The 14688-nt window shown below is 42.3% G+C and overlaps 1 protein-coding gene across 2 annotated transcripts in view; it reads right to left on the bottom strand.

Annotated features, from left to right (window-relative positions):
- The window catches only part of nt5dc2 (5'-nucleotidase domain containing 2), a 42193-nt gene extending 32218 nt beyond the window's left edge, over positions 1–9975 (bottom strand). The window contains exon 1 of one of the 2 annotated variants that reach the window (XR_006758546.2): positions 9464–9975. Coding sequence is in view for 1 of the 2 variants with exons in the window: in XM_014135284.3 (XP_013990759.2) it covers positions 9464–9830 (367 nt within the window). In the remaining variant the exon portion in view is untranslated. The remainder of the gene's footprint in view (positions 1–9463) is intronic. The other variant, XM_014135284.3, reaches the window with a different exon arrangement.
- Positions 9976–14688: the final 4713 nt, after the last annotated feature.

Here is a 14688-nt window from a genome sequence, read left to right as displayed (position 1 = left end):
TCGTTCTGAACAAGGCAGTTAACCAGCTGTCATTGAAAATAATAATTTGTTCTCAACTGACTTACCTGGTTAAGTAAAGGTTAAAAAAAAATCACCCATGTGGGTATAACCAATGAGGAGATGGCATGCATCTGCTTCTATAAACCAATGGGAGAGGCAGGACTTGCACTGCGTTCAGCGTCACAAATAGAACTGACTTCTATTTTAGCGCTTGGCAACGCAGACGCTCGTTGGCACACGCGAGCAGTGTGGGTGCAATAATTGAATAACATGCATGTTGACATTTATTTTGCAATGCACGCGACGCGAGTGTTGTGGTCAGCATTTTAGGTTAAATCTAGATTTGGTCATTCCTGAATTATGAATTATTTAAAAGGTGCAATATGGAAAAATCGATCCGCCATTTCCTGGTTGCTGAAATTCTAATAGTTAGCCTAATTTCAGTTTGTGAAAACAAGCACTTAAGAGTGTAGAAAATCATTGTAGCATGTAAACCGCTGTGAAATATATTTGTAACAACCAAAAATATTGTATTTTCAGCTGTTTGAAGCTGGTGTTTAAAACCAAAAGTAAAAGACGCAAAAACTAAACTTAAGAACGGTAAGCATAGAAATAGCAAATATAGAACAGATCTACAGCTTTTTAGACTTACTTTCAATTGTGTTTTTTTAGTTAACCTTTATCTAATTAGGAAAATCAGTTAACCTGTTATGGATAGGGGGCAGTATTTTCACGGCCGGATAAAAAACGTACCCGATTTAATCTGATTATTACTCCTGCCCAGAAACTAGAATATGCATATAATTATTAGCTTTGGATAGAAAACACTCCAAAGTTTCTAAAACTGTTTGAATGGTGTCTGTGAGTATAACAGAACTCATTTGGCAGGCCAAAACCTGAGAAGATTCTGTACAGGAAGTACCCTGTCTGACCATTTCTTAGCCTTCTTGATCATCTCTATCCAAAACAGGGGATCTCTGCTGTTACGTGACACTTCCTACGGCTCCCATAGGCTCTCAGAAGGCGGCAAAAAGCTGAATGGTGGCTTTGCAGGCCCTGGCTGAAAAACATTAGCGCATTTTGATAGTGGTCGATCAGAGAACAGAGACTGGAGGCGCGTGCACGAGGCGACCCCATGTTTTTATTCATTCGTCTTTGAACGAAAACAACGACTCCCGGTCGGAATATTATCGCTTTTTACGAGAAAAATAGCATAAAAATTGATTTTAAACAGCGGTTGACATGCTTCGAAGTACGGTAATAGAATATTTAGAAATGTTTTGTCACGAAACGCGTCGGGCACGTAACCCTTCGTCACCCTTGGATAGTGTCTTGAACGCACGAACAAAACGCCGCTATTTGGATATAACTATGGATTATTTTGAACCAAACCAACATTTGTTATTGAAGTAGAAGTCCTGGGAGTGCATTCTGACAAAGAACAGGAAAGGTAATCAAACTTTTCTAATAGTAAATCAGAGTTTGGTGAGGGTCAAACTTGGTGGGTGTCAAAATAGCTAGCCTGTGATGGCGTGCTATCTACTCAGAATATTGCAAAATGTGCTTTCACCGAAAAGCTATTTTAAAATCGGACATAGCGAGTGCATAAAGGAGTTCTGTATCTATAATTCTTAAAATAATTATGTTTTTTTGTGAACGTTTATCGTGAGTAATTTAGTAAATTCACCGGAATGCAAAAGGCCTCCTGCGGGGACGGGGGCTGGGATTAAAAATACATTTAAAATATAGGACAAAACACACATCACGATAAGAGAGACATCACAACATTAGAACACACAGGGGCAGACCTGTTTTTAATTCTCATTTTCTTTATGGGTGTGTAGTTGTTAACGATACCACTGAAAATATAAAAAAGAAGGTCCAAGCATCTTCGACAGAGGAGATCAAGCTGATTCTATACCAATTGAGAGAGGCCAGATCATGAAGGAAGGTTTGCTCATTCAAGTTTTTTAATGAGCATGTCTATGACAAGTCAGGACAGGTCGTTTCACAGAGCAGCCATTAGGAACACAGGCTGTAAAATAGTGATCACTAAGGTCATTACACAAAACACCAGACTGATACCTATCAGGATTATTTGTAAGGATAACATCGAGTAGCCTTTTCTGGGTGTTTGAAGTCATACCTTGTGGGATTGGTAATAATCTGAAAAACATTTTAGGGAGTCCCATTGCTTTAGGACTTGGTCAGGTGGTTTAAGCATGTACCAGTTTAGGTCACCTAGCAGGACAAATTCAGACTTAGTGTCAAGGGCCAGGTACAGGCCGGTGCCCGATAACACCCAGCAACAGTCAACAAAGAGTTATTTGAAAGTTTAATGCGTAAAACCAGCAAATCAAATTGTTTGGGGACAGACTTGGTGGAGACAACTGAGAACTGAAGGTGTTCCTTGGTAAAGATTGCCACTCCAACAACTTTGGAAGATCTGTCTTGCCGAAAAAGGTTATATGAGGATGACAGATCTATAACTCAAATGTCTATGTACATTTGGTCGGGTTGCCCAAAAAGTTACATATTGCAGCTTTAATGTAACAAATCGTACATTAAAATAATGTTATAGAAGTTAAAGTAAAAAAATGTAACTGGTCCGTCAATGCATAGCCTAGGCTATATATTTCTTTATGTTTATCGCGCAGCCCTAATTTCTAGTCAAAATGACAAATGAGTAATGCCAAATTATCTAAAACAATTGGAGGTGGCTTATGGTAGAGAAATGAACATTCAATTCTCTGGCAACAGCTCTTGTGGACATTCCTGCAGTCAGCATGCCAATTTCACACTCCCTCAAAACTTGAGACATCTGTGGCATTGTGTTGTGACAAAACTACACACTTTAGAGTGGTTGTTTATTGTCCCCAGCACAAGGTGCACCTGTATAATGAGCATGCTCTTTAATCAGCTTCTTGATATGCCACACCTGTCAAGCAGATTAATTATCTTGGCAAAGGAAAAATGCTCACTAACAGGGATGTAAAGTAATTTGTGCACAAAATTTGAGAAATACGTTTTTTGTGCATATGGAACATTTATGGGATCTTTTATTTTAGCTCATGAAACATGGGACCAACACTACATGTCATGTTTATATTTTTGTTCAGTATGGTTTACATGTTGGCAACAATCCTTTGATTCTACGCAAACCCCGCCTGTTCTGCTCTAAGGTTGCACACGCATCAGTTTTGTTGCTTAACAACCCACCCACCAATACACATTCAGTTGGCAAAAAAACATACATATTTTAGGCAAGTAGCCTAGAAGAAATAAGGAAGGAAAGTGCTGCTAGGTTACACAATAGGTCTTTGGAAGTAGAAGGTGCTCTTTGGTAAAAGGGGATAATTGTATTTTAAAAAGCAAGGAGGCCAAGACACTTCATATTTGTATGACATTTTCAATGGAACAAATGTTTTTTTTTTATGACACATTTGGCAGCATGGCCTTCTTCAGGAAGTACAAAGATACAGTGATGTCTTTTGAACAAACGATGTTCAAATCAACCCTGATTTTATTTCTTTATATACTGCTCAAAAAAAAGGGAACACAAACAACACAATGTAACTCCAAGTCAATCACACTTCTGTGAAATCAAACTGTCCACTTAGGAAGCAACACTGATTGACAATAAATTATTTCACATGCTGTTGTGCAAATGGAATAGACAACAGATGGAAATGATAGGCAATTAGCAAGACACCCCCAATAAAGGACTGGTTCTGCAGGTGGGGACCACAAACCACTTCTCAGTTCCTATGCTTCCTGGCTGATGTTTTGGTCACTTTTGAATGCTGGCGGTGCTTTCACTCTAGTGGTAGCATGAGACGGAGTCTACAACCCACACAAGTGGCTCAGGTAGTGCAGCTCATCCAGCTGTGGCAAGAAGGTTTGCTGTGTCTGTCAGCGTAGTGTCCAGAGCATGGAGGCACTACCAGGACACAGGCCAGTACATCAGGAGACGTGGAGGAGGCCGTAGGAGGGCAACAACCCAGCAGCAGGACTGCTACTTCCGCCTTTGTGCAAGGAGGAGCAGGAGGAGCACTGCCAGAGCCCTGCAAAATGACCTCCAGCAGGCCACAAATGTGCATGTGTCTGCTCAAACGGTCAGAAACAGACTCCATGAGGGTGGTATGAGGGCCCGACGTCCACAGGTGGGGGTTGTGCTTACAGCCCAACACCGTGCAGGACGTTTGGCATTTGCCAGAGAACACCAAGATTGGCAAATTCGTCACTGGCGCCCTGTGCTCTTCACAGATGAAAGCAGGTTCACATTGAGCACATGTGACAGACGTGACAGAGTCTGGAGACGCCGTGGAGAACGTTCTGCCGCCTGCAACATCCTCCAGCATGACCGGTTTGGCGGTGGGTCAGTCATGGTGTGGGGTGGCATTTCTTTGGGGGCCACACAGCCCTCCATGTGCTCGCCAGAGGTAGCCTGACTGCCATTAGGTACCGAGATGAGATCCTCGACCCCTTGTGAGACCATATGCTGGTGCGGTTGGCCCTGGGTTCCTCCTAATGCAAGACAATGCTAGATCTCATGTGGCTGGAGTGTGTCAGCACTTCCTGCAAGAGAAAGGCATTGATGTTATGGACTGGCCCGCCCGTTCCCCAGACCTGAATCCAATTGAGCACATCTGGGACATCATGTCTCGCTCCATCCACCAACGCCACGTTGCACCACAGACTGTCCAGGAGTTGGCGGATGCTTTAGTCCAGGTCTGGGAGGAGATCCCTCAGGAGACCATCTGCCACCTCATCAGGAGCATGCCCAGGCGTTGTAGGGAGGACATACAGGCACGTGGAGGCCACACACACTACTGAGCCTCATTTTGACTTGTTTTAAGGACATTACATCAAAGTTGGATCAGCCTGTAGTGTGGTTTTCCACTTTAACTTTGAGTGTGACTCCAAATCCAGACTTCCATGGGTTGATAAATTGGATTTCCATTGATTCATTTTGTGTGATTTTGTTGTCAGCACATTCAACTATGTAAAGAAAAAAGTATTTAATAAGATTATTTCATTCATTCAGATCTAGGATGTGTTATTTTAGTGTTCCCTTTATTTTTTTGAGCAGTGTATATAAGCCACCAGATCCGACCCTCTTGCTTACAGCTGCAAACATTTCTAAAAAACTGTTTTTGCTTTGTCAGTATGGGGCATAGTGTGTAGATTGATGAAGGAAAAAAATAGAAGATTGAAAACCGGAAGAAACCATCTAAATTTCAACAACAAAAAAGCAATGGACTATTCTCCATCCTCCCCTGAATTGGGATATATAATTTTCATAGTCATGGCACACTTTGTTTAATTAAGAGCTATTGATGAGAGAAAACCGAATATCCAATATAAAACTATTTTTAACTCTGTCTAAAATTAATTACTTAACAAACCAACAACTGTAACAATGTATTTGAGACAAAAAGTGCTCATTGTGCACATATCTTTATGTCTACCATTAAAGATTTGGAAAGGAAATATACACTGAACAAAATATAAACACAACAATTTCATAGATTTTACTGAGTTATAGTTAATTTAAGGAAATCAGTTCATTTAAATAAATGAATTGGCCCTAATCTATGGATTTCACATGACTGGGAATACAGATATGCATCTGTCGGTCACAGTGCCTCTTTGCTTGACATCATGGGAAAATCAAAAAGAATCAGCCAAGACCTCAGAAAAGAATAGGAGACCTCCACAAGTCTGGTTCATCCTTGGAAGCAATTTCCAAACGCCCGAAGGTACCACGTTCATCTGTACAAACAATGGTACACAAGTATAAACACCATGGGACCACGCAGCCGTCATACCGCTGAGGAAGGAGACGCGTTCTGTCTCCTAGAGATGAACGTACTTTGGTGCGAAAAATGCAAATCAATCCCAGAACAACAGCAAAGGACCTTGTGAAGATGCTGGAGGAAACAGGTACAAAAGTATCTATGTCCACAGTAAAACGAATCCTATAATCGACATAACCTGAAAGGACGCTCAGCAAGGAAGAAACCACTGCTCTAAAACCGCCATAAAAAAAGCCAGACTACGGTTTGCAACTGCACATGGGGACAAAGATTGTACTCTTTGGAGAAATGTCCTCTGGTCTGATGAATCAAAAATAGAACTGTTTGGCCATAATGTCCATCGTTATGTTTGGAGAAAAAAGGGGGAGGCTTGCAACCCGAAGAACACCATCCCAACCGTGAAGCACGCAGACGAGCACGCAGATGAGATTCCCCTCAGACTGTTTCTGACAGTTTGTACAGAAATTCTTTGGTTGTGCAAACCCACAGTATCATCAGCTGTCGTGTTGGCTCGTTCCAGACCATCCCGCAGGTGAAGAAGCCAGATGTGGTGGTCCTGGGCTGGTGTGGTTATATGTGGTCTGCAGTTGTGAGGCCGGTTGGACATAATACAAAATTCTCTAAAACAACGTTTTGGTAGAGAAATTAACATTCAATTCTCTAGCAACAGCTCTGGTGGACATTCCTGCAATCAGCATGCCAATTTCACGCTCCCTCAAAACTTGAGACATCTGTGGCATTGTGTCGTGACAAAACTTCACATTTTAAGAGTGGCCGTTTATTGTCCCCAGCACAAGGTGCACCTGTGTAATGATCATGCTTTTTAATCAGCTTCTTGATATGCCACACCTGTCAAGCAGATTAATTATCTTGGCAACGGAAAAATGCTCACCAACAAAAATGTAAACAAATTTGTGCACAACTGTGCGTATGGAACATTTATGGGATCTTTTATTTTAGGTCATGAAACATGGGATCAACACTTTACATGTTGTGTTTCAATTTTTGTTCAGTGTGGTTTACATGTTGGCAACAATCCTTTGATTCCACGCAAACCCCGCCTGTTCTGCTCTAAGGTTGCACACGCATCAGTTTGTTGCTAAACAACCCATCCACCAATACACATTCAGTTGGCAAAAAAACATACATGTTTTAGGCAAGTAGCCTAGAAAAGAGAAGGAAGGAAAGTGCTGGTAGGTTACACAATAGGTCTTTGTAAATAGAAGGTGATCTTTGGTAAAAGGGGATAATTGGATTTTAAAAAGCAAGAAGGATCAAAACACTGCATATTTGTATGACATTTTCAATGGAACAAATGTTTTTTTTTAAATGACACATTTGGCAGCATGGCCTTCTTCAGGAAGCACAAAGACACAGTGATGTCTTTTGAACAAATTATGTTCCAATCAACCCTGATTTTATGTATTTATTAGCCACCAGATCCGACCCTCTTGCTTACAGCTGCAATAGGGTCAGACAGCATTCCTGTGTATATTAAGACACCGCAAAGCCGGCGCGTGGTATGACTCGGAAAATGTACCTCAATCCAGGGATGAGAAATGTGTTGTGCTCCAAATTGTCCCATTATATCAACTGTTAGACCAAAATGAATGAACAACTGCTCGTTTAAGTAAACTACTGTTTTTGTCCTCATGCTAACTAGCAGTAGCAACAGCAACCATTATGGAATGGCACATCTTGTTGAACAACAAGAGCCAGGGTTGCCATGTCTGCTGTTTTCCTGAAAAATTGGGCTACTTAACAAAATTATGTCAGGGGTGAAAATGTATTGGTCGCGGGTTTTTGGGCTACTTCTAAATTGCATGGCAATGTTTTAAATATATATATTTCACTGTGACCTGCTGCTGCAGACTATCAGGCAGTGAGGCAGCCTGTTTCTGAGTGAGTGAGTGACAGAGTGAGAGAGTGGGGGGGGGCCTGATGAGGGGTGTGTATGTATTGAGACTGAGCGCTGAAGCAGGCAGCTGAGTCAAGGGAGTGAGAGGAGATAGAAGAGCACATGCGCACATCCTGAAAACTTTTTACCAGTTATAGGTAGGCTATTTAGATTGTCATTACGGAGACACCTATTTCCAACCCTTTTTCCATATTAACGCGCTATAACTGATTGCGCATCAATAAATAACAGTGACAAAGCACAAGAAATGCCTTTAGACGCTCTAGAGCGCATTAGATAAATGTACTTGGAGGTGGTTTAAACTGCATTCTAATGTTGACTTTGCTCATGCATGCTCAGTTCTTGGGTTTCGAGCACTGCGCGAGTTGAAATTTGAAATGGCAGTTATGGAACTCCCTTGCGTGCGTCTGTTATGGGGAAAAGTCCACAACGAAACTGACATTAAATGTGGATAATGATACATTTGCATCTGTTGGCTATCAATTTCTATGCCTATGTAGGCTACTGTAGCCTACCATTTTATAAAATAAATATACTGAAATGACGATATCACTGGAGCCATTGCAAATCAATTTGTGCCACTTGTGTTGCCTACCTGGAGTTGGAAAACGCATTTAATAAATTGCCTATAACTTCAGTTTACTGCTGTTGTAGCCTTGTGTTATTATGCAATTGTTAATGGGCAGTTAAGTTAATGAAATTGGAAGTTATCAATTGTGATCATGGTCACAGTTCTATCGCAATTGCCGTTCAGCTGTTTTTAGAATGCATTAGATTGAAGGTAAAAGCCAGTCAGATCAGTTAATATCCATATTATGAATATTTTATTAAGTGATTGAAATTACAAACCCATCTTCAGTAGCCTATTCCAGCAGGCCATTGGGCAAGCACTTCTTACCACTAAATCTCCTCGCTATTCATGTTGAATAAATGAGTTTGTCAATTTGAACTAAGCAAGCTGTTAAATCATTAAATCATGAATCTTACATCTTGCCTAGGCTACTGTGTAGGCTATGTGAAATGAGAAGTAGGCCTATCAGGAGCTATAGGCTACCTGCATCTAGCTAACCAAACCATGGCAAAGTTGAATTACATTATCTTTTCTCTTGCAATATATTTAAATTATTTTATTAGTCACATTAGCTACCAATATTAATTATTTTGATGGAAAACCTAATTTTATTTCTTATGGTCTTTAGAAGTTATGTCGAGATTCCTTCTCAATTTGCTCAATAACGTTATGGAGAAAGTGTTTATTGGCAAAATATGGCAACTCCCCTCTTGCTGCAGTAAAATACATTTGGGCTAGTTTAAGCCTTGTGGTTAGGTTTTGGGTAGTCATTGGGCTACACATTTTTACTAGACCTGGCAACCCTGCCAGGCTGTTCGGGCAAACACTACCATTTCAAAATGGCTGCTGTGCCTTCTGCTACCTAGCGTTATGACAAAAAGGACAGGTTTCAGGGCAAAACAGAAGTTGTTCAATCTTCGAAGTGTAACAGTTGGGATAATGGGATAACGGGACAATTCGGAGTACAACACATTTCTTATCCCTGGAATGAAGCTCATTTTCTGAGCCTTATCTTACACCAGCTCTGTGGTGTTTTAATAGGCTATAAACAGTAATGCTGTCTAACCCTAGTGCAGCTGTAAGCAAGCAGGTCAGATCTGCTCGCTAATATTCGATACATTAGGCACGCTTTAACATTACATAAAAACATCTTACCGTGCACAAGTCGTTTCATCTCATTATACCTTGACCAAAGGTAAATCTTGGAGTCAATCTTGGGTGCTGTAGTGAATGCCCTTTCAGAAAACGTCGGCGACACCTCCTTAAAGTTCTTGCCCGCGACTTGTCTGTGATTTGCGGGTGATGGAGAAGTTGGGGTGGCTGGGGATCCTGTAGCCTGGATACCTGAATTTGATCCACAACTTTGACCATTTTCGCAGCATTTTACTATTTGGTTGGTCGGACCTCTAGATGCCACGTTACCATAAGACGCAACAGATGTTTTTAAAACCTTGCAAAGCGAAGCTGCCTTACTTTTCTGCAATAACGCATGGCTAAACTTTCTTATTTTTTGACAGGACATTACTACCTGGCATTTATCAGAGTATCTCCAGAACGTTATCTAATTCAAACCTACAGTTGATACAGTAGCAACTGAGTCAGCTGCACAAGGAAGACAGTGTATCATCAACAAAGACTAGGCTATGTATGTACTGAGACGGGTCTCAATGTTCTAACAAAGAACAAATATCCGCAAAGGAGGCGGGAACAGGCGGGAATATTCTAGCCAATGAGAGGGCAGATTCGCATGTAAACAACTTCACCAACGTAGCCAGGGACACATTCATTTGAAAAACGTTCTTGATGTTTCAGATAGAAATTACATCAAGATAGCCTACGTTATTCCTTATGTCAGATAGGCATGTTTGTTCAATATAGAATATTTCTATCTGAACTTTCCAAAATGTTGTTTCCTGCTGAACATGCCCCAGGCATAAAATAAACCCTGAAACTAGATTCCTCACATTCTGGTATGGGGATGTTCTCTTCTGCACTGTTCAACCAATCCAGTAAATGTGAAGGAGGAGTTAAGATAGAGTGTTGCCACAGAGTTTCTAAACCCAGAGTCAAGGCATTGTGAGACATCAAGAATCACTTGCGAAACAGACCAAGCAGACCAGGCAGGGATTTGAGAAGTCAATGAGAGAAGTGAACAAGTAAATCAAATCAAATTGTATTTGTCAAATGCACCGAATACAACAGGTGTAGACCTTACCGTGAAATGCTTACTTACAAGCTCTTAAACAACAATGCAGTTTTAAGAAAATAAGAGTTAAGAAATTATTTACTAAAGTTAAAAATAACAACAAAATAACAATAACGAGGCTATATACAGGGGGTACCAGTACCGAGTCAATGTGCGGGTTAGTCAAGGTAATTGAGGTAATATGTACATGTAGGTAGGGGTAAAGTGACTATGCATAGATAATAAACAGTGAGAAGCGGGGGGTGGTCAATGCAAATAGTCCGGGTAGCAATTTGATTAATTGTTCAGCAGTCTTGGGGGTAGAAGCTGTTAAGGAGACTTTTGGACCTAGACTTGGCACTCTGGTCGCGCTTGCCATGCGGTAGCAGAGAGAACAGTCTATGACTAGGGTAGCTGGAGTTATTTTGGGCCTTCCTCTGACACCGCCTAGTATAGAGGTCCTGGATGGCAGGAAGCTTGGTCCAGTGATGTACTGGGCCGTATGTACTGCTCTCTGTAGCGTTTTATGGTCAGATGAAGAGCAGTTGCAATACCAGGCAGTGATGCAACCGGTCCGGAGGCTCTCGATGGTGCAGCTGTAGAGTTTTTGAGGATCTGGCGCCCCATGCCAAATCTTTTCAGTCTCCTGAGAGGAATAGGCATTGTCGTGCCCCCTTCACGACTGTCTTGGTGTGTTTGGACCATGATAGTTTGTTGGTGATGTGGACTCCAAGGAACTTGAAGCTCTCGACCCGCTCCACTACAGCCCCATCAATGTGAATGGGGCATGTTCGGCCCTCCTTTTCCTCAAGTTCCCGATCAGCTTGTTTGTCTTGCTCACATTGAGGGAGAGGTTGTTGTCCTGGCACCACACTGCCCGTCTCTGACCTCCTCCCTATAGGCTGCCTCATCATTGTCGGTGATCAGGCCTACCAACAACTTTATATCAAAGGAGGGCCTTTGATTTGACGGACTGTACATGAGCAGTTCGGAATGAGACGACCATTAGACCCAATGATGTGTTTCTGCACACGAGCTTAGCTAGCCAATGTCGCCATGACATCGCCTACAAGTGTGATTGCCGTAGCCTCAAAACAGTCTGAATTAATCTAAAATAACTCAAGAAATCTGTCATTAATTTAGATGTTTTTGCTATGGAGATCTTAGGGCATCAGACTAGGGTGTTTGGTGCAGTATTTCTCAAGTGAAAGAATGTGCATGAGGACATTTCACTTCATCGAAGAATCCCTACTGTTGACCTATCGCTGACGAGGGGGCGTAGACTTCAGCTACCGACTTCGGCTACCGACTTCGGCTTGCCTCGAGAAAAATGTAATGTGCCAGAACAGACAAAAAAAAACCTTGCCGAAGTTACAATGTCATCATAATAAATGCACAAACTGTGCCGAAATGTTTCGGTTAGGAAGCACGTGGACTCCTTTAGTCCTTCCAGATCATTCACACCTTGCCCAGTGGGGAATCAACAAGCAATTGTCTGGACTTCACATAGCCTTGGGAGTTGCAGGTTTGGTGCAATTTTTACAAGTCTGTGGAACATTTTCACAACTCTAAGCACAGAAATCAAATCAGCTCATCAAAACTTTAAGCACATTTTCAATTGACTGAGTACAACAAAAAAATGTAAATGTAAATGTAAATGTAAACAAAACAAATTCCCAAAGTCACATGTTCACTGCACCAAATCACTCTTTTCAATTTGGATACATATTCAGTCTAAGTATCAGCTTTTCAAAATTCAATATTCTCTTGACTTTTTAATTAAGTATTAATCAAACTACCCAAACGTACAGTGAGCTCCAAACATACAGTGAGCTCCTAAAGTATTGGAACAGAGACATATTCATAATTCTTTGGGGCTCTGTACTCCAGCACTTTGGATTTGAAATGATACAATGACCATGCGGTTAAAGTGCAGACTGTCAGCTTTAATTTTTAGGTATTTTCATCCATATCGGGTGAACCGTTTAGAAATTACAGCACTTTTTGTACATAGTCCCCACATTTTAGGGGACCAAAAGTATTAGGACAATTCACTTATGCGCATTAAAGTAGCAAATTACATATGTCTATGAAAGTAGTCAAAAGTTAAGTATTTGGTCTCATATTCCTAGCACACAATGACTACATCAAGCTTGTGACTCTACATATTTGTTGGATGCATTTGCTGTTTGTTTTGGTTGTGTTTCAGATTATTTTGTGCCCAATGGCAATTAAGGGTAAATAATATATTGTGTCATTTTGGAGTCACTTTTATTGTAAATAAGAATAGAATATGTTTCTAAACACTTCTACATTCATCTGGATGCTACCATGATTACGGACAATCCTGCATGAGCCGTGAGTAATGATGAGTGAGAAAGTTACAGAAGAACAAATATGACCCCCCCAACCCCACAAAAATGCTAACCGCTCACCATTACAATAACAGGGCAGGTTAGCATTTTGGGTGGTATGATATTTGTGCGTCTAACTTTTTCTTTCATCATCACTCACGATTCATTCAGGATGATCCCTAATCATGGTAGCAATGTTTTCACTTTGTCATTATGAGGTATTGTGTGTAGATGGGTGCAACACATTTTTTAACCAATTTTTAATTCAGACTGTCATGTGGAATAAGTCAAGGGGTATGAATACTTTCTGAAGGCACTGTATATACTTGATAATAAAACTGTAAAACTGCCATGTTATAAAAATGTGTGCATGTCAAGTTAGTGAAATATTGTATGGAAAATTATATTTACCATTTACTGTTCTTCCTATTCAGCACTTCAAAAATAACTGTTTTGAAATGTGTGTCTGCGTTAGTTTGCTATTGGATTAAATGGTAGTTAAAAAGACTAAATGGTGAGCCTGTCATCTGATTTACAGATGTGAGGGGTGCGCGCTGGTGGCAGGGAAGTCAGGCACAGGAGAGTGAACTTGGTATAAACGGAGCAGTTTAATGAATATACAAAAACTCAGAAAACCAAAATATACAAAATAAAATAAGTGGGTGCAAAACCCGTCGCACACCAGAACATAACTTGCACAAATACATACAACAAACAATCACCGACAAGGAAATGACTGGAAACATAGGGTTAAATACACAACATGTAATTGATGGGATTGGAACCAGGTGTGATGGAAGACAAGACAAAACTGAAAATGAAAAATGGATCAGCGATGGCTAGAAGGTTGGTGACGTCGACCGCCAAACACCGCCCGAACAAGGAGAGGGACCGACTTCGGCGGAAGTCGTGACATTTCCCCCCCCCCCCCCCCCCCCGACGTGCAGCTCCACGTCGACACCGACCTCGGGGACGACCCGGAGGGCGAGGCGCAGGGTGATCCGGATGGAGACGGTGGAACTCTCGCAGCATTGAAGGATCCAACACGTCCTCCACCGGAACCCAGCATCTCTCCTCCGGACCATACCCCTCCCAGTCCACGAGGTACTGAAGGCCCCTCGCCCGACGTCTCAAATCCAGTATGGAATGAACGGAGTACGCCAGGGCCCCCTCGATGTCCAGAGGGGGTGGAGGAACCTCCCGCACCTCAGACTCCTGGAGTGGGCCAGCCACCGCCGGCCTGAGGAGAGACACATGGAACGATGGGTTAATGCGGTAATCGGGGGGAAGCTGTAACCTGTAACAAACCTCGTTCACTCTCCTCAGGACTTTAAATGGCCCCACAAACCGCGGACCCAGCTTCCGACAGGGCAGGCGGAGGGGCAGGTTTCGGGTCGAGAGCCAGAACACCGGGGCCTCACTGCGGTGACAGTCTGCGTCAACTTTCTGGCGCAGCACAGTGCGCTGAAGGTGGACATGGGCGGCGTCCCATGTCTCCTCCGTGCGCTGGAACCAGTCGTCCACCGCAGGAGCCTCGGACCGACTCTGATGCCAAGGAGCCAGAACCGGCTGATACCCCAATACACACTGGAAGGGAGAGAGGTTAGTGGAGGAGTGGCGGAGCGAGTTCTGGGCCATCTCTGCCCAGGGCACGAACGCTGCCCACTCCCCCGGCCAGTCCTGGCAATAAGACCTCAGAAACCTACCCACATCCTGGTTCACTCTCTCCACCTCTACCTACACGTGACTCCTGGGAAGTGCAGCGTCTTCCAGGAGATCTATCGCACAATCGCCCCGTCGATGAGGTGGTAATTGAGTCGCCTTCTTTTTGGAGAAGGCGA

This window comes from Salmo salar, chromosome 13, assembly GCF_965601325.2.
Source record: "Salmo salar chromosome 13, fSalSal1, whole genome shotgun sequence".
NCBI classification, from domain to species: domain Eukaryota; kingdom Metazoa; phylum Chordata; class Actinopteri; order Salmoniformes; family Salmonidae; genus Salmo; species Salmo salar.
Note: the sequence above shows the minus strand (reverse complement) of the source record. Positions and strands in the feature narration are given on the sequence as shown.